Here is a 25942-nt window from a genome sequence, read left to right on the forward strand (position 1 = left end):
CCTTAATTTAAGAAAATCTTCAGACTAAGACGGGTAACGTCCACTTCGGTAGTGATGCTGAATACCTGCATTTGAATCAGAAATGGTTGACATTTACATTAAGTACACTTTATCCAGAGTGACAGATACTTGCCGTGTTGTGCAAGTGTGGATATGTTTTTTCAGGCCTGTGTCCCAACTACATTACATTAACCTCACCCAATATGTAGCTTCTAAAATATGGGACATAAATTGCACACCATTAACAATTTTATTAAAAAACTATTACAATAAAACCCATTAAAAAGCAAACATTGACTGTACAAAGCTGTTTCACATGGTACAGGTATAAATATTGAAGCCCCACACAGTGATGCAGTGCCAATCCAAACTTTTGCTTGGGACAGATACACATTTTAATGTCTAAAAATGCCAGTGTTGTCAGGAAGATGTTGGAATGGCTTCAAACTTGTATGAAACAAATGTCTTTCAATCTGCTGTTGATAACATGAAATATCAATAGGGACGCTGAATACTTCATTACAAAATTGGGAAGAAAATATGGCACCGTTCTCTAAAATCTTCACGCAGAACTCAACATGTGATTTTAAAAAATGGACCTGCAAATTACACACAACCAGAAACAAATGGCTTCCAAAACTGAGTTTACCCCCCAACTCAATACAGATACATGGAGAAAAGCATGTCTACACAGGAATTAACTAAAGGATATCCAAAAGTGGTTTCTGTACTGTAGTCCAGGATGAGGATTGTGCTCTAACAGACATGCATAGTGGAGGATAATCCATTATACTTATAATTGACTGGTAGCACCACTTCCATAGGAAATTCAATTTGACTTTGTACACGATACAAAAAAATTGCAGGAGGGAGGTGTTAATGGTTGCTTGGTTCCAATACAAACCATTTTATCCATGTTTAGCATTTCCACAGGTACGGAATCACTTTTTATGAGTGGGAGATTCATAACAATGAGCTATCCCTTTGGCAGCATACTACTGCTGTATAGGGGCAATTTTAATTTCATATAATTAATCCAAAGCGGTTTACAGTTAAAATCCATTCTGTATGGGGTCCCTGCCCTATAAATCAGGTGTTGGAAATCATTTTGCCCCGGGGCCAGATGGACTTTGCATAGTCCGGAGGGCCATACAAAAAATGTGTTATTAGAATTGGCTGCTTGTTTGACTGACTAAATTAACTAGTGGGAGGAGAAAATATCAGATCATATTTTGTTTCTAATTGTCAATGAATCTTTCATAAATTATTAGTTTCAAGGATTTATACTACATGCGGTTGGTTACCTTGGAAACACCTTTTCCCCCGAATAAAACCCATTCATGATGTTTATACAAACATCACATTTCAAATAGATTACTTATTATGCAAACATTATCCAAACATAACCTGCATATTATATTTACGTATACAAAACCACTTTCAAAATGTTACTGGGCCAAATAGAAAAGTGAGGATATTTAGCGTGAGGTGTGCTTGTAGAATTCATCCCTTTCAGAGGGAAATAGTCTATAGCCTGCTTTTAGGAAGCAGAAGCTTCATGACGTGGGCAGGGCCATGATATGTGATGGACCAATCTGGCGGTCACGCTGTGGAGAGCTCCACCCCACTGTCACACACTCCGCTGTCCTCCCATCCGTCCAGCTTCAGATCACACACGCGTTCTGAGACACCCAGCAACACAAAGAGAGAGCGATAAGGGGGATTAAGAGCAGGGGACTTCTTATCCAAGATTATTCTATTGAAATCACATAAGGTATAATGGCTGTTGTTTTTGAGTTTACCTAAGAGTTTTGTGGTGCTTTGGGGGGCTGGTGGAGCATGTTCTGTTTCACGCAGTGCCCCCTCCAGTACTGTCAAAGCAGAGCAGTTCCCTACAGTCCTGAGTCCCTCCAAAAGGTCCTTGACCTTTCCTCCAGACACCTACAGACGGTGGCATAGAAGTGTAACATATCAAGTTGTCACGTGCACAACTACAGTTAAATGCCTTTCTTGCAAGAGCTTATCCCAACAATGGAGTAATCAATATCAGTAGTACTAAAAAATAAAGTACAACAAACGAGAAAGAGAGCAAGAAAGTAAGTAAGGTATATACAGGGCCAGTTCCAACACCAATTAAATACACACACATATATATATATATATATATATATATATATATATATATATATATATATATATATAGGTAGATATGTATAGGGGTAAGGTGACTAGGCATCATGATATATGACAGACAGATTAACAGCAGTGTAAGTTGTGAGTGTGTAGAGTCAGTATAAATGTGTGTGCGAGAAAATGGATAGTGTGCTTGTGTTGGTGTGTCAGTGCGTGAGTGTGTAGAGTCCTGTGAGTGTGTAAAAATGTAAATAAAAGGGTTAACTCAGATAGTTAAAAGTGGCTACATGGACTATGTAGCAATTTTATGGCTTGGGGATAGAAGCTGTTCAGAAGCCTGTTAGTGTCAGACTTCATGCACCGATACCGCTTGCCGTGTAGAAGCAGAGAGAACAGCTTGGGTGGCTGGATTCTAACGATTTTCTGGGCCTTCCTTTCACACTGCCTGAGGTCCTGTACGGCAGGGAGCTGAGCCCCAGTGATGTACTGGGCTGTCCGCTGTATCACAACAGGCCGAGATTGAGAGTCCCATAGGGCGGCGCACAATTAGCCCAGTGTTGTTAGGGTTTGGCCGGGGTAGGCCGTCATTGTAAGTAAGAATTTGTTCTTAACTGACGTGCGTAATTAAATAAAAGGTTAAATAAATACAAAAGATTTTTCAAAGATTTGGACACCGAGGAACTTGAAGCTCTCGACCGGCTCAACTGCAGCCTTGTCGATGTGGATGGGGGGGTGCTCACAGCGTGGCAGAGGTGATGTTGCCTACCCTCACCACCCACAAGGGTGGTGGTTTAAAATGCTAGTAAAACTAAGTGCATGGTCTTCAACCGATTGCTGTCCGCACCCTCCCGACTAGCATCACTACTCTGGACGGTTCTGACTTAGAATATGTGGACAATTACAAATACCTAGGTGTCCGGTTAGACTGTAAACTCTCCTTCCAGACTCACATTAAGCATCGCCAATTCAAAATTAAATCTAGAATCGGCTTCCTATTTCGCAACAAAGCATCCTTCACTCACGCTGCCAAACATACCCTCGTAAAACGGACTATCCTACCGATCCTCGACGATGTCATTTACAAAATAACCTCCAACACTCTACTCAGCAAACTGGATGTAGCCTATCACAGTGCCATCCGCTTTGTCACCAAAGCCCCATTTACTACCCACCACTGCAACCTGTATGCTCTCGTTGGCTGGCCCTCACTACATATTTGTCGCCAAACCCACTGGCTCCAGGTCATCTATAAGTCTCTGCTAGGTAAAGCCCCGTCTTATCTCAGCTCACTGGTCACCATTGCAACACCCACCCGTAGCACGCGCTCCAGCAGGTATATTTCACTGGTTATCCCCAAAGCCAAGTCTTCTTTTGGCTGCCTTTCCTTCCAGTTCTCTGCTGCCAATGACTGGAACGAATTGCAAAAATGACTGAAGCTGGAGTCTTATATCTCCCCCTCTAACTAAGCATCAGCTGTCAGAGCAGCTTACCGATCACTGTACCTGTTCACAGCCCATCTGTAAATAGCACACCCAACTACCTCATCCCCATATTATTACTTACCCTCTTGCTCTTTTGCACCCCAGTATCTCTACTTGCACATCATCTGCACATCCATCACTCCAGTGTTAATGCTAAATTGTAATTATTTAAATGTATTGCCTTACCTCTTTATTCTTCTACATTTGCACACACTGTGCATAGATTTTTATATTGTGTTATTGACTGTATGTTTGTTTGTGTGTAACTCAGTGTTATTGTTTTTGTCGCACTGCTTTGCTTTATCTTGGCCAGGTCACAGTTGTAAATGGGAACTTGTTCTCAACTGGCCTACCTGGTTAAATAAAGGTGAAATAAATCAAAATAAAAGGGAGTCCAGGATCCAGCTGCAGAGAAAGGTGCTCAGTCCCAGGGTTCTAAGCTTGGTGATGAGCTTGGATGGGACTATGGTGTTGAATGCTGAACTGTAGTGTATGAAAAGCATTTCCACATAGGTATTCCTCTTATTTAGGTGGGTGAGGGCAGTGTGGAATGGAATTGAGGTCTCCTGAGACATGGGGAATAAAGGCGGGGTCAAGGAGAGGTAGGACATGACCGTGAATATGCCTGCCAGCTGCTGGAATAACGTCCGGCCCCGCGACCTTAAGTGTTGAACGGATTAAAGATCACGTCGGCCCCGGAGAGCGAGATCACCTAGTTCCCTGGCTCGGTGGGGGCCCTGACGCACGTCATCATTCAGCAATTGAGTCAAAATTCAATTGAAGTGTTGAAAAAAGTCCCCAAGTTTCCATGAGAACATATTCATTCACTTTCTGTTCTGATTTTAATTTAAGGTGGGAGAAATCTGACCAAGAAAGAGGACAGACTATGAAAGTGAAATTTCAATCTTACAATGGCTGTGTGACTCACAAGCCCTATATTCCCCCCTCATGTCTTTGCTTTAGGTTGGGATAGTGGGTGTGTACCTCGTAGCTGTCCAGCAGCGTGCTTGCGGGGGAGGAGCTGAGTCTGAAGGCACTGTTGAGGATGCCCAGGCCCAGTATGTGTGCCAGCATCTCCCAGCCATCCTCCGGGCACTCCAGAGCCTGGCATAGTGCCCGCTTTGTGTCTGAGCCCAGGCTCTGCATGTCACCTACAGAAATATGACATTGTTGTACTCCACAATGGACAAGAACCAAGATGAGACAGCAGGAGAACCCCATGGCTTAAGCTGTAGAGATTACAATGAAGGGCCTTGTTTAAACTGAAGTGCGTGAGCCAACCTTGAGGGGGGACGAAGACGAAGGTCTCGGGCTTGTACTCTTTTCCATTCAAGATTTCCAACACCTAGAAGCACAAGGAAGAGAGAGAATATTTAGCGAATGTTCCAGTTGATCAAAGGTCAATTCTCAAAAATGCTTTCAACTCTTGAATTCACACACCAGTAGTTTCAAACAGTCATAAAATGACTTTCATAGTAAAAAAAAGTAAGTGTGAGAAAGGACTGTAGCAATATTAGTCAGCTGAGTGACATGTGACCATAGAAGAACATTGAGGTTAATGACAAACACACGGAACCCACCTCAGGAGTGGCAGCCATGTTGAGAGGAGTTGTCCCTGGGATGTAGCCTTCGTCCTCCTCCTCTTCCTCATCCATACAGCAGTCATGCTCTCTGAAGAAGAGGGGCTCAAAGTTTTCTTTGTGAGGATCGGCACCTAGACATGAAAAGATTGATAAAGTCCTTTCTGTCTTTGAGCTAGGACTATATTATAAAAAGGGGCAGTTACAGAGCAAACATCAAGACGGTCATCAAATTGAGACATTTGCACAAAGGGGACAGTTTGAAGAAACGTAGTCCCACCTGCAGCCATGAGGAGAGCGGTCAGCTTGACAGAGCCCCGCCCTGTGGCTGTATGGAGAGGGCTGGAACCGTTGTAGGTGCAGCAGTCCACATCAGCATTCCCCTAGGGAGAAAGAGAACACTGTCAACACACACATCTTACGCCCACGACCATCACAAGGAAAGGGCTACTTGGGTTGTGTTAGTTTGCCTATACTAAACATACTCTAGGTCTCCCATCCAGGTATTGACCAGCCCCAACTCTGCTTAGTCTCAAGATGCCAGCAGAAAGATGCAGGGTGGTAGGTATGGATGTAAGAAAGGACTCTACAATATATACCTCCAGTAGCAGGCAGCCTGCCAGGGAGACGTTGTCCAGCTCAGTGGCCAGATGGAGCGCCGTGCGGCCGCAGCTCCTCTCCTGGACCTCCACACTGCCCCCGTTCACCAGGAGGTCCCTGAGGGAACACAGGCTGTTGGCAAGCACAGCCAGGTGGAGGGAGCACAGTCCTGGAGGATAAAATCAATGTCATACTCCAGTGGACTCTTCACAATGTACTGTGTGTGTGTGTGTGTGTGTGTGTGTGTGTGTGTGTGTGTGTGTGTCTGTGTTGTACCTGCTGTGTTGGGGAGGTCCACTAGTTCCACTATCTCTCTGTGTCTCAGTAGAAATCCCACCATACCTCCCTCCTTCTGCTGGGCGGCCAGGTGAAGAGCTGTGTTTCCGTGGCGATCACACAGAGTGACATCAGCCCCAGCCAATAAGAGGGCCTCAGCTGCCGCCTTCTGCTGTGTTATCACCGCTATGTGCAAAGGAGTCTGGTATAGAGGGATAAATATGGGGTTCTGATTTTACTACCTCAGATCACCACAGAATATATTTTTTTATTTGACCTTTATTTAACTAGGCAAGTCAGTTAAGAACCAATTCTTGTCAGTGTGTGTTTGTTACCTGGTAGAGGTTGTTTCTCATGTTAAGGACCTCCTCTCCAGGCAGGGCAGAGAGGACCTGGGCTAGACTCCTGACTGCGTCTGTCTGGCTGTGGATCACCCCCAGATGGAGACCACTGGAGAAACAGAGGACAGGCACAGATTGGCATGTGCTACTGGAGAAATTATGCCACATTTCAGGGATATATATCCTATTGGCATCAATGCAGATGGACACAAAATGGAGGCAAATGAATGCAGATAGAAAAGTTTGAAAAATGCAGGGACGGTTATATTTCCATTAAAATTAGGTCTGAAGTGATGGGAGAGGGGACGTACGTGTCACCGTTCTCGTCCTGAGCAGTCATGAGCTGGCGCTGTGGAGCCAGCAGGTAGCTGACGTCACCAGTGACGGCGTACTGGAAGAGGGCTTCAGCCTGCCTCTCAGCAACATCCACCAGCCTGGCCACCAGCACACACTCTGTACACAAATATAAAAACACTGTCATTGACTGGATACACAACACCCTGACTTCCAACACACACGGTCACACACCCTGCAGTGGTCTGTACCCTGAGGCACTGACTCACTCTGGCTAATCACTTTACAAATGTCTCGGTTGACCTCACCTCCAGTCCTGTCCCCTGGTCCTAGCTCCACACCGGCCCCGCCCTCTTCACTCGTCTCCCCAGCAGAGGCATCCTCTGACTTGGCTCGGACCCCCACCACTGCCCCTGAGGCCGGGTCATCATTCATGTCACTGTCATCACCACTGTCCTCCGCTCTGCCTTGTGGAGCTGTGTTGAGAGGGAACATGGGTTGAGCTTCATTCCTATCCTGAACTGAAACAGAATTGATCTCTAAACCCTGGAAAACAGACGGACACACTCACCATGTTTAATTCCTGCCCCGCCACCACTCATGCCAGGGGAAAAGCCAGAGTTGTAGCTGGTGCCATAATTATTGTAGGTGGAATAGCCCTGGAAGAAACCTAAAATATAATCAAAAGTTGTTATTTTAGCCTAAATAGTCAAAGCTTTTGAAATGGTACTTCATCTTGTGTTTAGGACTTTTATGAGACATTACCCATTTGAAGTTGACATGGCTTGTCTCGTTCACCTTAAATCACATTTCACCACATTTATTCATTTTTGTAAAAATGAATGACATAAGAAAGATGTTTGTTGTACCTCCTCCTCCCCCTGTAGCGGGACCCCCCCCCCCCTGGTCCCCGGTACAGGCCCCCTGCTCCACCGTGGCCGCTGTAGTCCTGGAAGTTAGGCAGGGTCTTCTGTCTCTTCCTCTGCACTTCTTCCTTATCTGAGGATGAAGACCAGGGGCAAGACGAGCGGATTGACTTGACAGAATAATGGGTTATGTTCAATTTGAAGAATGGCACAAACTACAGTGGGTTGGGATGGAGGCCAGCATGCACAAGGGGTCTCCAGAAAGTGGTCTGGGGGTGTTTCAGACCGGCTCACCTATGATCTGCGGATGGTAGGTGAAGGGCTTGGGCTCGCTCGTCTCATTGTCCGATTTACGCTTCAGCTGCACAAACACCGAGGTGGGTTTCTGGAGGTTCAGGTCTCTGTATTTGGGGGTCTTGAAAACAATGGCAAACTGTGGAGGGGGAAGAGGGTGGAGATTTTACTCATGGTTAGGTTATAGTACTGTTACAGGGGAGGAAATGGACTTCATCGGCAACTTCTGTGTCACTGACCTGTCGGTGGACATCGGTGGGGGAGAAGTCCCCAAAGGCCTCCCATGTCAGCCCTGTCTCGTCATCCTCATAGAAGCGCACCTGGATGTCATCTGTCGCGACAGAGGGAAGATACACGGTCACAACTCCACCTTCAAACTAGGAGTAAAGTAATAAACTGGCGATGTGAAAGATATTGGAGGATAATACAAGTTCACTAGAAAAAAAAACACTTATTCATTATCCAAACCAACAAGTATGTGCATAAAGCCTTCAAGTGTTGCAAGGTATCTTTCATGTGTCATCAGTCATGGAACAAAAAGGAAATGTCAACATCTTTCCAAGGAAACCAGGAAATGGTGCCCCACTGCACTGTACACTTCCTCGACAAGGAAACTCCGGTCTTAGGAAAGCTACTGTGTGCGCAGGCATCTGTTCCAACCCAACACTAATACACCTATTTCAAAGAATCATTGAAAATCGTGGTCTTCAGTATGGATTGTTTGAATCAAGTGTGTTAGTGCTGGGCTGGAAGAAAGGCCTGTAGGACAGGGATAGGAGATCACTGATACTCAGTGAGGTAGAATTACTGGAGACTGGAGATGAGGCTCTTTGTTTGGAAGTCAAACAGCAGAGCCCAACAGAGACTTGAACTTCTGTCCCAAGAGAGGATCTTTCATTCCAGGGTTGTTGATGTTCTGCCATCCGACCAATGCAGATTTTTTTAAATGAAAACATAGCGAGAAGGACAATAGGCCACTACAACTCTCTTCCTCTTCCCACATTTGCATAACAGATGGGGAATTCCCTGAGGTTGGAAAAGCAGGCCGAAGGACTTCCTTCATGAGTAGTATAGTGTGATAAATGATGATGTCACAGAGACATGTACCGGGTTGATTTTAAGAGCCAGCTAGATAACGCTTCAGACAACACGTTGACAGTTAGATCTTCATGATAAAGTTGTCTTGATAAATCACACTTGGGAGAATAGATGGTACAACCATGGCGCCTGCATCTTACACCGGTTTCACACTATCATGATGACCCAAATGGTACCGGCTCGGATATTTTCCTTTCCAGCAACTATGGTGGATGCGTAACCATGCCAGCGCAGTACAGCTCAGCTCAAGGTTGACTCAGCTGTGGAGTGTGAAAAAGGAACTAGTGTACCTTTCTGAACCTTGTCACAGAGCAGGTAGACCTCCTCTCCTCCCGTCACACAGCCAGCTGTTCGGTCCATCCGCACTATCTTCAGGTTAGATGCATTTGGAGCTTCTGCAGACAAGACAAGGGAATAGAGAGATGGTCAAAAGGGTCAACTCAGATCTTCTGTTTAGTGCAAGCAGAATTACATTTATATTTATTGACAGCTAATATGTTACCAAAAAAATGTATTCTTTGTGGTGCATCATCCCTATTGGATATCTTGCAAATCCTTGAAATTGCCCTTTGTTATCAAATTTCAAACCACCATTTTGTTTGTTTCTCTTCAAAATCTTTTCTAATTTCAAGAAACCCCAGACACCCCACATGTGAAGAAGAAAGGACGTGACATCCACAAACTGTGTGGATGCTTTCACGCAGTAAAGGGTTGGCATCATGAAATGAAAAGTGGATGCCTGGTTTCAGCCTTGGAGAGGAAGCCGAGTGACAAATGTGATGTAGAGGAAGATAAACGCACAGAGCTACGCAAATGAAACCAGGGCACACATATATGGTTTAATTTCAATACATCTGTATAACTCTGAATAAAAACGTGAATTCAGTGATACACTGCATAAAGGCTCGAGAGCGGTTCTATTCATTTGTTCAAACAATAGTCCCTTCCGGAGTTTCATTAAGCTGAGGCACTTGGTCTTATAGCTACTGGGTTGCATGTAGCCTGATATGGTGTGTTTCTACGGTGAGGTGAGGGACCTTTGTCATAAGATGGACTTAGAGAAGGGTAATAGACCACCCTTCACTGGTAATGTAAAGAATAAACAACGGTGGACAACAGAGACTTCTTATTGGGTCATGGCTAGCTAGTTAGCTAGCTAGTCATTGTTCTGTTCGGGTCAGAGTGCACTGGAAAGCGCAGCACAAACGGCCGAGTGGCTGTGGCTGTTAGTGACTTACTGCTGTCGAAGATGGGGTCTGATATGACGGGGTCCAGTCTACGGGAGAAGCCCCCGTCACTGTCTGGGAGGAAGGCTGTGAACATGAGGCGCACCACGCTCAGGTCCATCTCTTTAGCCTGGTAGGACGCTGCGCTGCTGATCAGATTTCTCTGGTGATCTGAAAACACACACACTCACAAAGGTGGAATGAAGCAGGCAACGCATAAGTTCACATACAGTTCCTTCAGTAAGTATTCACACCCCTTGACTTTTTCTACATTTTTTTTGTTACAAAGTAGGGTTGAAATGGATGCCAACAATGTACACAAAATACTCTGTAATGTCAAAGTGGAAGGATTTATTTATTTTTTAAACAAATAAAAAATAAGACACTAAGATATCTTGATTAGATAAGTATTCACACCACTGGGTCAATACAGGTTAGAAACACCTTTGGAAGTGATTACAGCAGAGTGTCTTTTTGGGTAAGTCTCGAAAAGCTTTCCACACCTGGATTGTGCAACATTTGCCCATTATTCTTTTTAAAATGCTTCAAGCTCTGTCAAGTTGTTTGTTGATCATTGCTAGACAGACATCTTCAGGTATTGCCATAGATTTTCAAGCAGATAAGTCAAAACTGTAACTTGGCCACTCAGGAACATTCAATGTCGTCTTGGTAAGTAACTGTAGATTTGGCTTTGTGTTTTAGGTTAGTGAAAAACTCCCCAGTCCTTGCCGACGACAAGCATATCCATAACATTATGCAGCCACCACCATGTTTGGAAATATGAAGAGTGGTATTCATAGATGTGTTGTGTTGGATTTGCCCAAAATATAACACTTTGTATTCAAGACAAAAAGTTTAATTCCTTTGCCACATTTTTTACAGTATTACTTTAGTGCCTTGTTGCAAACAGGATGCATGTTTTGGAATATTTGTTTTATTCTGTATAGGCTTACTTCTTTTCACTGTAATTTAGGTTAGTATTTTGGAGTAACTACAATGTTGGTGATCCATCCTCAGTTTTCTCCTATCACAGCCTCTAACTGTTTTAAAGTCACCATTGGCCTCCATTGGCAACTGAGTTAGGAAGGGAGCCTGTATCTTTGTAGTGACTAGATGTATTGATACACCATCCAAAGCCTAATTAACAGCTTCACCGTGCGCAAAGGGATATTCAGTGTCAGCTTTCTTATTTATTTATTGTTAGTTTATTTTTTACCAATGCCCATCTTTGTGATAACTTCCCTGGTCTTTGTGGTTGAATCTGTGCTTGAAATTCCCTACTCAACTGAGAGACCTTACAGATATGTGTGGGGTACAGATATGGGGTAGTCACAAAAAAAATGATTGCACACAGAGTCCATGCAACTTATTATGTGATTTGTTAAGCAACTATTAGGCTTGCCATAACAAAGAGGTTATATACGTTTAACTCAAGACATTACAGCTTTTCATTTTGAATTAATTTGTAAACATTTCTAAAATCACAATTCCAATGACATTATAGGGTGTGGATCAGTGACACAAAAATCACAATTTAATGAATTTTATATTCAGGCTGTCACACAACTAAATGTGTAAAAAGTCAGGGGGTGTGAATACTTTCTGAAAGCACTGTATGCAAAACAAAAAATATTCTTTGTGCTCTGCAGAAATATAGTCATTCAGTCCATCGTCTTAAAGGTGACTGACCAGTGAGCTCTCGGGGGATGCGGAACTCTCCCTGGAAGGCGTCCATCTCGGGATGGATGACGATACCACAGTTGTAGCCCATCCTGTAGGCCTCAGACATACGGTCCTCCAGTGTCTTACTCACGTTCTTCTTGGTCACGTGGAGGATGCCCAAGTTGGGGAAACTGTCACATGGAGATATTGATTTATATGTGGTACGTTTTTAACCCTGTACGCTTGTGGAAATAGGCCTATATGGATACCACCAAATGGAAATGTTTCTAATAGAAGAACTATGAAAAAGCATATTCATGACCATGGAAGCAATTGAAAGAGAACAATTTGGAGATTATGGGGAAAATATTAGACCAAAGGTGAGGACACAACAATTCACCTGACAAGACAAAATCAACAGTGTAATGTTTGGATTCAATGTGCATTTTACATTTACTCTACTTTTCACAGCATTTGTCAATGATTACAAGGATTTGAGTGAGAGGTCTAACTGGTGTCTCTAAACTGTGCACAGTTCCCAAGTCATTTCAAAGCACTTTTATGACTCAAGGAAAGAGCCTTCAACTATAAGGTGCTTTTTCCCCTTCTTTTTTTGCTCTCCTAGCGTTGCCATTGAGGAACTGAAGCGAGCACACTTGTAGTTTTTTATTTGGAACACAGTCGTGTCCCCACCATCACAAAATGACTGTTGTTGTTTATGCAATCCAAAAACATTCCAATATAAAAATCACAATTTGGGTCAGGTGGCCATCTTTTGAAAGCGTATTATATTGCCAACATGGCTAGCTAAATTATAAAATAGGATCTTACAGTGTTAGGCTTTCAAAAGGCATTTCAAGAACATTGCAACTTTGGTGCGCATAGAAAGGACAAGATAAACATAGGCTCGTTCTCTTCAGGACAACCCAGGCTATACTGCATGTCATTTTTCTAAATGTGGATGAAACATCATTATAAACCTTGATACTGTAAATGGCATGACTTTTCTTGATTTAAAGCATTTCCCTCAGTCAGAACACAAATGTGCAAAAGTTGCCCAATTTGCGGGAGGGACGGGGGCATCTTCTTGTCACGCGCGGTGTTCAAGTTTATAATGGCTGTCAGTCAAAAGCTCTGACATCATGTATAGCATGTTACTGTACAGCCACTGCATTCTAATTTAGGCGCTTACCAATGACAGCCAGCTTACCAAAATCTGCCATTTCAACTAGAGGTTGACCGATTATGATTTTTCACCGCCGATACCGATTATAGGAGGACCTAAAAAGCCGAAACCGATTAATCGGACGATTTTTAATTTGTATTTTATTTGTAATAATGACAATTACAACAATAGTGAATGATCACTTATTTTAACTTAATATAATACATCATTAAATTACATTTAGCCTCAAATAAATAATGAAACGTTCAATTTGGTTTAAATAATGCAAAAACAAAGTGTTGGAGAAGAAAGTAAAAGTGCAATATGTGCTATGTAAGAAAGCTAATGTTTAAGTTCCTTGCTCAGAACATGAGAACATATGAAAGTTGGTGGTTCCTTCTAACATGAGTCTTCAATATTCCCAGGTAAGAAGTTTTAGGTTGTCGTTATTATTGTAATTATAGGACTATTTTCCTTCTATACCATTTGTATTTCATTAACCTTTGACTATTGGATGTTCTTATAGGCACTTTAGTATTGCCAGTGTAACAGTATAGCTTCCGTCCCTCTCCTCGCTCCTCCCTGTGCTCGAACCAGGAACACAACGTCAACAGCCACCCTCGAAGCAGCGTTACCCATGCAGAGCAAGGGGAACAACCACAGGCTTAGAGAGAGTGACGTTTGAAACGCTATTAGCGCGCTAACTAGCTGGCCATTTCACTTTGGTTACACCAGCCTCATCTCCGGAGTTGATAGGCTTGAAGTCATAAACAGCGCAATGCTTGACGCACAACGAAGACCTGCTGGCAAAACGCCCGAAAGTGCTGTTTGAATGAATGTTTACGCGCCTGCTTCTGCCTACTACCGCTCAGTCAGATACTTAGATACTTGTATGCTCAGTCAGATACTTAGATACTTGTATGCTCAGTCAGATTATATGCAACGCCGGACACGCTAGATAATATCTATTAATATCAACCATGTGTAGTTAACTAGTGATTATGATTGACTGATTGTTTTTTATAAGATAAGTTTAATGCTAGCTAGCAACTTACCTTGGCTTACTGCATTCGCGTAACAGGCAGTCTCCTTGTGGAGTGCAACGAGAGAGAGGCAGGTCGTTATTGCGTTGGACTAGTTAACTGTAAGATTGTATCCCCCGAGCTGACACGGTGAAAATCTGTCGTTCTGCCCCTGAACGAGGCAGTTAACCCACCGTTCCTAGGCCGTCATTGAAAATAAGAATGTGTTCTTAACTGACTTGCCTAGTTAAATAAAGATTAAATAAAGGTGTTAAAAAAAATTTTTTTTTAAATAAATAAATAAATGGGCAAAATCGGTGTCCAAAAATACAGATTTCCGATTGTTATGAAAACTTGAAATCGGCCCTAATTAATCGGCCATTCCGATTAATCGGTCAACCTCTAATTTCAACCTATATACAGGGTGATACAGGCTGTTAATGGGAAGGGCTACGTAAACATGCAAGATATAACACCACAACGACGTACGTTCAGGTTAGATGGGGAAACCCTAAGTCAGAAATCTCATCACTACATCTCAAAGGAAGGGCCTATAATCATCTTATAAAAGTCCTGACATGTCTGCAATGTTGTCAATAAGTAAGCATATTAAAACCTGTTGAATGCACCAGTAAGCTAGCTGGTATGTGTGTCAGCTAGAGAGAGAATGGTGGAAACAAACACCTGATGTTGGAGTCTTTTGGCTGTAGGTCTGCGATGCAGATGCCCTTGTCACACTGCTTGCCCACCAAACTGTGGGCATGGAGGTGGGCATCTTTAGAGTTGGTCACCAGCTGTACCACCACACGTGCCAACCCCTGATAGTTACAGATCTGCAAAGAGGGAGACAAACACTTTTTAGACTAGATATTAGAACTACAGCCCCGGGAGCCAGACTGATAGTGACTCATTCATTCATACATACATACAACAAGCATTGAAAAAAACAGTTGAATATGCCAGTCCAAATGGTAAACAATATCTGAGTGATGAATCGACCAAATGAAAACATGAAGGAAAGGATGGATGAAAACAGTGTTCCACATGGCTCAAGTTGACACTCAGGGTTAGGGTAGGTTGGGAACCTGTCTTCGCACACTTTTTAAATAAGTGACCAGAGTTATTTTTTATTAAACAACAGTGAAAGGTCGTGTTTTCAGTTCCTTTTAACATGAGTCTTCAATATTCCCAGGTAAGAAGTTTTAGGTTGTCGTTATTATTGTAATTATAGGACTATTTTCCTTCTATACCATTTGTATTTCATTAACCTTTGACTATTGGATGTTCTTATAGGCACTTTAGTATTGCCAGTGTAACAGTATAGCTTCTGTCCCTCTCCTCGCTCCTCCCTGGGCTCGAACCAGCAACACAACGACAACAGCCACCCTCGAAGCAGCTTTACCCATGCAGAGCAAGGGGAACAACTACTAGAAGGCTCAGAGCGAGTGACGTTTGAAACGCTATTAGCGTGCTAACTAGCTAGCCATTTCACTTCGGCTACACCAGCCTCATCTCGGGAGTTGATAGACTTGAAGTCATAAATAGCGCAATGCTTGACGCACAACGAAGAGCTGCTGGCAAAACGCACGAAAGTGCTGTTTGAATGAATGTTTACGCACCTGTTTCTGCCTACCACCGCTCAGTCAGATACTTAGATACTTGTATGCTCAGTCAGATTATATGCAACGCCGGACACGCTAGATAATATCTATTAATATCCTCAACCATGTGTAGTTAACTAGTGATTATGATTGATTGATTGTTTTTTATAAGATAAGTTTAATGCTAGCTAGCAACATACCTTGGGTAACTGTATTCGCGTAACAGGCAGCCTCCTTGTGGAGTGCAACGAGAGAGAGGCAGGTCGTTATTTATTGCGTTGGACTAGTTAACTGTAAGCTGACAAGGTGAAAATCTGTCGTTCTGCCCTGAACGAGGCAGTTAACCCACCGTTCCTAGGCCGTCATTGAAAATAAGAATGTGTTCTTAACTGACCTGCCTAGTTAAATAAAAAGGTATAAAAAATTAAAATATATTTTTAAATCGGCACCCAAAAATACAGATTTCTGATTGTTATGAAAACTTGAAATCTGCCTTAATTAATCGGCCATTCCGATTAATCGGTCGACCTCTACATCCAATCCGAAACGCCTTGGCATACCCGTCACGGAAAACCCTTCAGCAAACTGGTTAATAAGCCTTACTTTGCACAAAAGGTCCCATAAAAATCTATTTTGTATTTTCCCAAATTCTGTTTTAAGATTTTATTTTCGTGGTTTGTGATTTTTTTCAGTTACTGCTGAAGCACATGTCATGACAGAGTTAGTAAAACAATCCGCACCCAATTGATAGAAATAATCCTGGATTAACATTTAATTGAGAATGTTTTTGGGGAAAGTCTGTCTACCCACAAGACGGTTATCATTATCGTCGCTAACTGGCTACATAAAGATTGGTAGACAAACGCGCAACCAAACAGACAGAGGGGGGGCAATATTGCTGAAATTAATTGGCAGATGGTTTAAAAAGCCACATTTAACACTAACCATGGCTAACCAGGGGTGGGATAATGTCAATGTGGCTTTGATTGGATAGTAGCCAATGATAGCGTGAGCTTTGTTTGACATTTTGCGATGGAACATGTGAAAAAAATGCATGTATTTCAGAATTGATTTGCGAGCTACTCGTAGGTGGGCTGCGAGCTACTGGTAGCTCTACCTGCTGGGAGAACCCTGCTGTAGACTAATGCCACTGAACTTGGCCTTCACTTCGCCTCTTTCTGGTTCCCCGAGACAAAATGAGCCTACATACAAAACCAACCCAGTTCCTAGAAACAGCACGTGTTGTTAGACGCAGTAGCCAGCGGGTGAACCTGAAGAACACATTTAGAATTTGCCTAGGCCTACCTAGAAAAGTCTCTAGCCTGCACTTGAACTCAAATGTCTCTTTCCTCAACCCTGTCCTTAACCACAGCATATACTACTGTTCAAAAGTTTGTGGTCACTTGAAAAACATTTTTTTTTGTCCATTAAAATAACATCAAATTGATCAGAAATACAGCGTAGACATTGTTTTTTAAATATTTTTTTTAATTTTACCCCTTTTTCTCCCCAATTTCGTGGTATCCAATTGTTGTAGTAGCTACTATCTTGTCTCATCGCTACAACTCCCGTACGGGCTCGGGAGAGACGAAGGCTGAATGTCATGCGTCCTCCGATACACAACCCAACCAGCCGCACTGCTTCTTAACACAGCGCGCATCCAACCCGGAAGCCAGCCGCACCAATGTGTCGGAGGCTACACCATGCACCTGGCAACCTTGGCTAGCGCGCACTGTGCCCGGCCCACCACAGGAGTCGCTGGTGCGCGATGAGACAAGGAGATCCCTACCGGCCAATCCCTCCCTAACCCGGACAACGCTAGGCCAATTGTGCGTCGCCCCACTGACCTCCCGGTCAGTACAGCGCCCTTAACCACTGCGCCACCCGGGAGGCCCAGTGTAGACATTGTTAGTGTTGTAAATAACTATTGTAGCTGGAAACGGCTGATTTTTTATGGAATATCTACATAGGCCCATTATCAGCAACCATCAATCCTGGTTTCCAATGGCATGTTGTTAGCTAATCCAAGTTTATCATTTTAAAAGGCTAATTGATCATTAGAAAACCCTTTTGCAATTATGTTAGCACAGCTGAAAACTATTGTTCTGATTAAAGAATCAATAAAACTGGCCTTCTTCAGACTAGTTGAGTATCTGGAGCATAACCATTTGTGGTTATGGACTTTCTTCTGAAACTCGTCAGTTTATTCTTGTTCTGAGAAATGAAGGCTATTCCATGCAAGAAATTGCCAAGAAACTGAAGATCTCGTACAACGCTGTGTCCTACTCCCTTCACAGCGCAAACTAGCTCTAATCAGAAAAGAAAGAGGAGTGGAAGGCCCCAGTGCACAACTGAGCAAGAGGACAAGTACATTAGAGTGTCTAGTTTGAGAAACTGACGCCTCACAAGTCGTCAACTGGCAGCTTCATTAAATAGTACCCGTAAAACACCAGTCTCAACGTCAACAGTGAAGAGGCAACTCTGGGATGCTGGCCTTCTAGGCTTAGTTCATCTGTCCAGTGTCTGTGTTTTTTTGCCCATCTTAATCTTCTTTTTATTGGCCAGTCTGAGATATGGCTTTTTCTTTGCAACTCTGCCTAGAAGGCCAGCATCCCGGAGTTGCCTCCTTACTGTTAACGTTGAGACCAGTGTTTAAAAGGCTAATTGATCATTAGAGGACATTTCTAAGTCACCCCAAACTTTTGAAAGGTAGAGTACATATAAGGTTTTCTAGAATATAAGGACTAGAATACAACTCCTCCCATGGTTACCTATTTGGGTTATAGCCAGACTGCTACGTGCTCTCCTGCTTACATAGCATGGTAGTGTGTTTTTTTGTGTAAGGAAATACAATTTAGAAAAATCTAAAATGTACTCTCAGGGTTATTGGCTCTTAGCCTGTGCAGCTAGTTCATTCGTAACGACTTAATGACTAAATTACTGAAATGTAATGGCTGGCTGAGTGAGGCTCAGTTAGGAGCTGCAGTGTGATGGTCACTGTGTTGTGTGTATCATGTGGTTATTCAGACACTTTCTCTACGGGGAAAATTAGTCTCTCTTGCATCAACAAAACACACGCATACAATCACACGCAACAAGCATTCAAAATGGTTGAAAATGCCAGTCCAAATGGTAAACAATATCTGAGTGATGAATCGACCAAATGAAAACATGAAGGAAAGGATGGATGAAAACAGTGTTCCACATGGCTCAAGTTGACACTCAGGGTTAGGGTAGGTTGGGAACCTCAGTCTTTGCACACTTCTTCATATGCCACCAGATCTATTTTCAAACAACGGTAAAAGGTCAAGTTCAACTAAAGATTCCCAGCCAATCCAAAACTCCTCGGTTTACCCGTCACGGGGAACCCCTCAGCTTACCCGTTACCAATTCTTCACAGAAAAGAGAATGTGCATTTCTCTTCAGTGATCAGATATGTATTTCATGCAGTTGAATCACTTTCTATGACACACAGACCAACGTCTCAGAGTTCTGTTCTGACTAAAAGGAAGCCGACATAGATAGTCTAGATCTAACAATAGAATGTAAACAACATTCTTGATCTGTCAAAGGCTGATAACATTAATTCAATACAGCAACAATGATGCATCAAATAAATGATTAACTCTGGGAGTGACTTATGTATGCTATGAGCTTATGGATAACAACATATGTAATGGACACAGGGGGAGGTAAAGGAATGCCATCTAACCACTTTGAAATCTTACACATGCTTCCTGGTCAAAATTAATACCACACTGTAGACCAGGGTTTCCAAACTCAGTCCTGGGCCCCCTCCCCCCAACCCCCCAGGTGCACATTTTGTTTTTTGCCTTAGCAACTACAGAGATGATTCAAATAATGAAAGTTTGATGAGGAGTTGGTTATTTGAATCAACGGTGTAGTGCTAGGGAGAAAAACAAAACGTGTACCGAGGGGGGCCCAGGACCGAGTTTGGGAAACCCTGCTGTAGACGAATGCCACTGAACTAGGCCTTCACTTCGCCTCTTTCTGGTTCCCCGAGACAAAATTGGCCTACATACAAAACCAACCCAGTTCCTAAAAACGGCCTGTGTCGTTAGGTGCAGTAGCCAGAGGGTGAGACTGAAAACACATTTTGAAGTTGTCTACCTAGAAAACAATCTCTAGCCTGCTCTTGCGCTCAAATGTATTTTTCCTCAACCCAGTCTATAGCCACAGCATATACATATCCGGCTTTCTAGAATATACGGACTAGAATATAACTCCTCCCTTGGTTACCTATTTGGGTTATCTTACAAGGTGAAAAGTGAGGATGCAGTGAGAATGCTATTTTGTTGTCCTTGTCTTGCAGATCAGATTCAATTTAAATTGCCCCTCCAGGGATGGATGCAAGCACTGACTTGTGGAGAACTCAGACATTCTGTACTGTCGCCGCATATGAAACATTTGATCTCAATCCCAAAGGCTAGAGTATAGAGTCATATTAAAAGCTTTAGCTTCACCGTCCAAATAAATACATAGGGGAGCATGTATGTGGCACAGAAACAGAACTCACATATCAATGCACTGTGTGTCTTCTTTGTACAGATGCACAACATAGGCAGTGGGCTACATGTGCCTGCACAACCTCTAGAACAGGTTTGAGAGACAATACTTTCTTCGCTCTGAGGCAGTCGTTTCATGTCTGAGTCTGTCTGAGATCGTGGGGGCGAGCTGAAAATACTGTTTCCTGTCGGAGACGCCACTCAACAGTTCCTAGTAATTACCCCTATGACACAGGAGGAAAATCCCAAAAGGCTTGAAACAAAGTAAATGGCAGGTCAGATTTATATACCCGTTTTCAAACACCTAATTTTCAAAAATGTGCTCTCAGGGTTATTGGCTCTTAGCCTGTGCAGCTAGTTCATTCATAACGACTTAATGACTAAATTACTGAATCGTAAGGTCTTGACTGGCTGGCTGACTGGCTGAGTGACAGGCTCAGTTAGGAGTTTGAGTGTTACTGTCACAAAGGTTCAAATCTATTTTTTCAAAAGCACTCTATGCAAATGAGAGGTTGGAGAAAGTGACAACACCTACTCCTACTACTTGAAGAAAATATGTGGAGACACGAGAAGAGGGGATTTCCCAGAGTTTATTCAGAACATAGTTCAAATTGTCTAAGATAAATTAATATTTGTGGTGTGTGAGTGAGACTGGATATATTTGCATGCCATAAATGGATTTCTGTCAGGGTGGGCCTGTAAATGTTAGTTTGAAATACAAGCAGAACTGATCATAACTTTTTCCGTTTATGCATGAAAAAAACTATTAAATCTCAAACACATAAATTCCTAGGATTCGCAAGCGGAATTCCTACTTCTGCTTGTTCAGTTGGAAGATCAAAGGCAGGGGGCCTCTCGAGTGGCGCAGGAACTACATCGCAGTGCTAGCTACGTTACTACAGATCCTTGTTCGATCCTTGGCTGTGTTGCATCCAGCCGTGACCGGGAGCCCATGAGGCAGCGCGCAATTGGCCGGTTGGGTTGTCTAGAAACTCCTGTGGCGGGCCGGGCGTAATGCACTCTGAGTTTCCTCCGACACGTTGGTGCGGCTGGCTTCCGGGCTAAGCAAGCATTGTGTCAAGAAGCAGTGTGGCTGGTTGTGTTTCGGAGGACGCACAGCTCTCGACCTTCGCCTCTCCTGAGTCTGTAAGGGAGTTGCAGCGATGGAACAAGACTAACTACCAATTGGATACCATGAAATTTGGGAGAAAAAGGGGTAAAAAACATGATAATAAAGGATGGAAGGAAGGAGTGAAGGACAGACAGCAGGCAATAAGAGAACAGAACGAAGAAAGTAAAGGAGGGGAGAAGGGAAATAACTAAGGAAAGAAAGGAAGAAGGAAGGATGGAAAGCATGAAGGAAGAAAGGAAGGAAATTATGACATAAGGAAGGACATGTTGGTGGATCTTACCTTGATATTGGGATAGGACTTTCTGTTCTTCTCACTAGAGGCCCCTGGTAGCCCGCCGTGAGAAGGTCCCTCACAGCCATAACGAAACCTGAAGCCCCGCTAGAATAGACATAGAATACCTTTAATGACACTCAACTGAACACTTTTCAATACCACTTTGAAATGTGATTAAATTTGATTTTGGAGTCTAGCTTGTTTACGTAGCCTGTGGTGTAACTGAAAGAAGGAGCACAATGACGAAAAGGGTTACCTGTTTAGGCTGTTCAATGATTTGGAGGTAGGGCCCATCTGCTGTAACTAAGAACAAATAAACAATGGTTTACGTTAGTTTTACAGCAAGACTGGCCAACCCTCCTCCTGGAGAGCTTCTGTACTGGGTGTGCATACAGGCTTTTGTTCCAGCCCTGCTCTAACACAGACGATTTTGTGAACTAATGAGCTGCCAGTGAGGACATTGACTAGCGGAATCAGGTGTTAGAGTGGCGCTGGAACAAAATCCTGCACAGCCAGTAGCCTAGCTCTCCAGGACCTTCCCTCTACTAAACAAGCATATTACTTTTCCCCAGGTGCTGTGGTAGAGGATGTATTTAAAGTCAGATAAGAAGCAACACTGACAAAGGGTGTGAACCTTTTAGGAATGGGGGCCAGGGCTATCGTCCGTGTCAACAAAACATCTTCTGCTCTCTGTCTCAGAACATCTTCCTCCTCAAACAACTTAGCTGAGCGAGCCTCTTCCCCTTCCTGCCTAATGTAGGGCCCGCTGCCTAAGCCACATCCTCCCACTGACATAACCTCAATCAAGAACCTCATCTGCCAAATGATGTTCGGCTTCAGATCTCTATAGAACAGACAACCTTCATCCAGACATTCAAATGTGACATTTTCCTTCAGCTCTAAAAATGGAGCATTGCACTGTCACAAGATGTCTTGATCCATACTTGTAAGATTAATGAAGTAGCTTATCGGGTATATCCATTCATCTAGACTGCTCTTGAATATGCCAGTTCTGGGTACACGGATGGGTATCCCCCAAGAAAGTAGTAATAAAATAGATGTATTTTATATAGCTCTTTTCATTACAAACAACAATCTCAATGTCGCTTTGAACACAAAAACAACTGTAGAGATCTTGCTGTTCACAGTTGATGGTCTTTCACAGCTTCATATGTCTGGGCAGTTCAGAAAGGCAGACAGCAGCAGTACCTTGAACCTTATTGGCCCATTCACACAACCACTCTTGCATAAACATCCACTACTAGTCTCACTTAAACCTTGGTTTTAAAACAGCCCTCTTGAGACCAAAGGAGAAGTGAAAGCACAGAGAAGGAGAAGTACACTTTATGTCTACATTACAACTCTGCAATATCATGACATCATGAAACTGAGTTCAGAAAAACAACTTTTCCCATAAAATAACAGAGGTGGCAAGGAAGAGCATACTCTCTACAGTGAAAGTACTCTCCAATTTTAGGCTTTCATTAAATGACATCTTTAGTTAGGCCCATTTCATCTCACCCATATTTGGGTTATAAAGGCCTAAACATGGGGCATATCTGAAGGGGACAGATGGGTGCAGGTAATCAATATAGCTCATAATGGGTTTATAAAGGGGGTCATGACTTCTTACCTGTCCGGAGTGAGTTGGAGTGTGACATGGGAGGGAAATTCAGGGGATCCCATAGTGGATCTATGTCAAAGTTGTACTACAAGAAAAGACAAGAGAGAATCTAATTTCAATGACAAATGTAGAAATGTATGACTAATATCTATGAAAGAGACACTGGCAAACCTATGTCAGATGAAGAGACATCTTTAGCCACCGTGTTAACCTCTCCTTTAATATGGGCTGTTGTTCTGATGTGCTATATGTTCATAGGGAAATCGATTTCTTCTTAAAACTCAGTGACAAAAGATAAAGCCAACAATGCATATATGACAAATACAGAGATTCAGTGTCGACATTGCGTGGACATGAAACACCTAGCTTACCGGTTGGTGAGGTAGGTAAGGCTCCTCTTCTGCCATTGTATCTGAGAGAGAAGACAAAGACCTTGAGAAAAGTAATGGCTTATAAAGCAATAGTACACATATGGATATTACATACAGTTATATCAAATTACTTACCGGAATTAAAGATACCATTGATTTCCTGCATCTGACCCAATCTCAAATGTGGCCTGATTAAACAGTTCTCGTTACATTTGGATTTGCTACTGGTAATGCTCTGTGCATAAACCACTTAGCTAACTAGCCAGTTCAAGTTTAATAGCTAACTAAAACCAGTGTCAAGATAAGAGAGGGTGTTGCTTTAGCTAATTTAAGTACATTTTCCAATAGCCCCATAATGACTAAATAAAGAAGAGCAAACTGGCTTTATTGGCTTTACTTAGCTAACTAGCTAACTACATTGTTTGATTGTGGCTAGCAAACATGCTTGTCGATTATACTATTTTAGTTGGCTAGCATACATGCTAACTGGCTAATAAAGAGGAAGTGGACAAGGCTAGCTACCTAACTGACATGCTAGCAAAGTTATACCAGCTAACGGTAGCTAAGCTAACTATCAATAAACTTTCTAACTTAGTTACTCATTTAATTGAAACATAGCCAATGCTTACCTTCGGTCACAAATGTGATTCCTACATCAACATGAAAGTCCAAGGCAATGGCAGTCCCAATCCAATCAGTTGAGTCGAGTTTTGCACATTATTGCGCCATGCTTGCGACCTGAACTCATTTGACCTAATCAAACATGGACAGAATCTATGGTAAATTGTTCATGTTACACACAACTAAATATGTCAGTACTAGCTAACAAAGGACATCGACTTATACAGTTGTTCAGACACTTGACTTCCCCACTAGAAATTTCACTGCGGTCAAGTGAGCCGACACTCGCAAATCGCAGCTAAGCCATCTGCGTTTGACTTTACTCCTGAATTTCGATGCGCGAATACACAACACTTTAGGGTATCACGTGTTTTCTGAAACTGAGTAGGATGCACTTTCATGCACAGATGGAGACGATAGCTACAAATCATTCCAAGCAAACCGTTTGAAGCACACGTATTTAATCTTCCATAATCAAAATTATAAAATTTCTCGCTTTATCAAAACTTTCTTTGATATTCCGGGTAGAGTATGGCTGCAGAAGCTGCAGTAGCCTAGCGTGTGTGCTGTTTAACAAATGTTAAATTGTGAAAGCAAGATGTGTTTACAGTCATGACATACAAACACAGTACACACACACACACACACACACACACACACAGTTTCACAGCAAAATCTAAGTGAGCGTGATGTTTTTCTTCATTTTCTTTGTATTTCATTAAAGAGAGTTTAGAATTGTGTTTAAAGTGTTAAATAACTACATGTGTTTGATCTATCCTCAACAAAATGGTATCTTTATAAACCATACAAGGCCCATACTATGCCAGCTACAAAATTTGAAAAATACATTTACTCTATATTACAGTGAAATTTTTTTGAATTTCTAATTCAATTTTAACACAGTAAATATGGATGGTAAACATTTTGTGACGAGTGTCACTAGTGTATCAGTAATACAGTGTGATTAACATGGCGCACCATTGCTTCCTTGTGATGTCGGGGGAGAATTTGAAGAAGGTGAGAAGAAAGGAGGATGTACACCATTGAAGCCAATTAACAGAAGAGACTCCAACCTGAACGCTGGAAGAGAGAACCAACTCACTGTACAGGCTTAGATTTGTTTTCAAGCTATAACATATATAATTTCATTAAATTAATAAAAAAATCGTTAAAATGATTTAAATTAAGTCAGTCAAAAAGGATTATTGATCAACTAGTAGCACACGTGACAACATTTTTACCATCCATTTTTACTGTGTTACAGTTGAATTAGAATCCCTCAAAGTTCACGATAATAGGACAAAGCAAGTATTTTCCCATCTTGGAACTGGCATAATATGAGCATGTTATGCTTTGCGATATTGATGACAATGGATGATTGATCCATTAGTGGCTCACATGTGACAAAACATCTTTAAACGGGCATAATATGGGCATCGTATGGTATGCAACAGTCATCACACTGGATTAATTATCTACTAGTGGCTCACATCTCAAAATATGTTTACCAGACATTTTGTCTGTGGAAAACTTGAGTTACATACCCTCAAAAGTTCACTTTAATATACTGAGTATACAAAACATTTCCATGACATAGACTGACCAGGTGAATCCAGGTGAAAACTATGATCCCTTATTGATGTCACATGTTAAATACACTTCACTCAGTGTAGATGAAGGGCAGGAGACAGCTTAAAGAAGGATTTTTGTGTATGTGTGTGGGGTGAATGGGCAAGACAAAAGATGTAAGTGCCT

The 25942-nt window shown here is 42.5% G+C and overlaps 1 protein-coding gene across 1 annotated transcript; it reads right to left on the minus strand.

The window, feature by feature from the left end:
* Window positions 1-231: 231 nt before the first annotated feature.
* LOC110504918 (nuclear factor NF-kappa-B p105 subunit) lies at window positions 232-24525 on the minus strand. Its single transcript, XM_021583791.2, is given in 25 exon segments — window positions 232-1682; window positions 1803-1941; window positions 4599-4765; window positions 4896-4959; window positions 5195-5328; window positions 5475-5577; window positions 5794-5963; window positions 6071-6272; window positions 6406-6520; window positions 6723-6864; window positions 7014-7181; window positions 7277-7375; window positions 7575-7603; window positions 7605-7704; window positions 7866-8004; window positions 8105-8196; window positions 9254-9358; window positions 10202-10360; window positions 11879-12042; window positions 14723-14871; window positions 21578-21676; window positions 21828-21874; window positions 23205-23280; window positions 23567-23607; window positions 24196-24525. Coding segments are annotated over 24 exon segments (2778 nt in total). The 5' UTR covers window positions 23603-23607; window positions 24196-24525; the 3' UTR covers window positions 232-1602.
* Window positions 24526-25942: the final 1417 nt, after the last annotated feature.

This window comes from Oncorhynchus mykiss, chromosome 31 (genome assembly GCF_013265735.2).
Source record: "Oncorhynchus mykiss isolate Arlee chromosome 31, USDA_OmykA_1.1, whole genome shotgun sequence".
NCBI classification, from domain to species: Eukaryota; Metazoa; Chordata; class Actinopteri; order Salmoniformes; family Salmonidae; genus Oncorhynchus; species Oncorhynchus mykiss.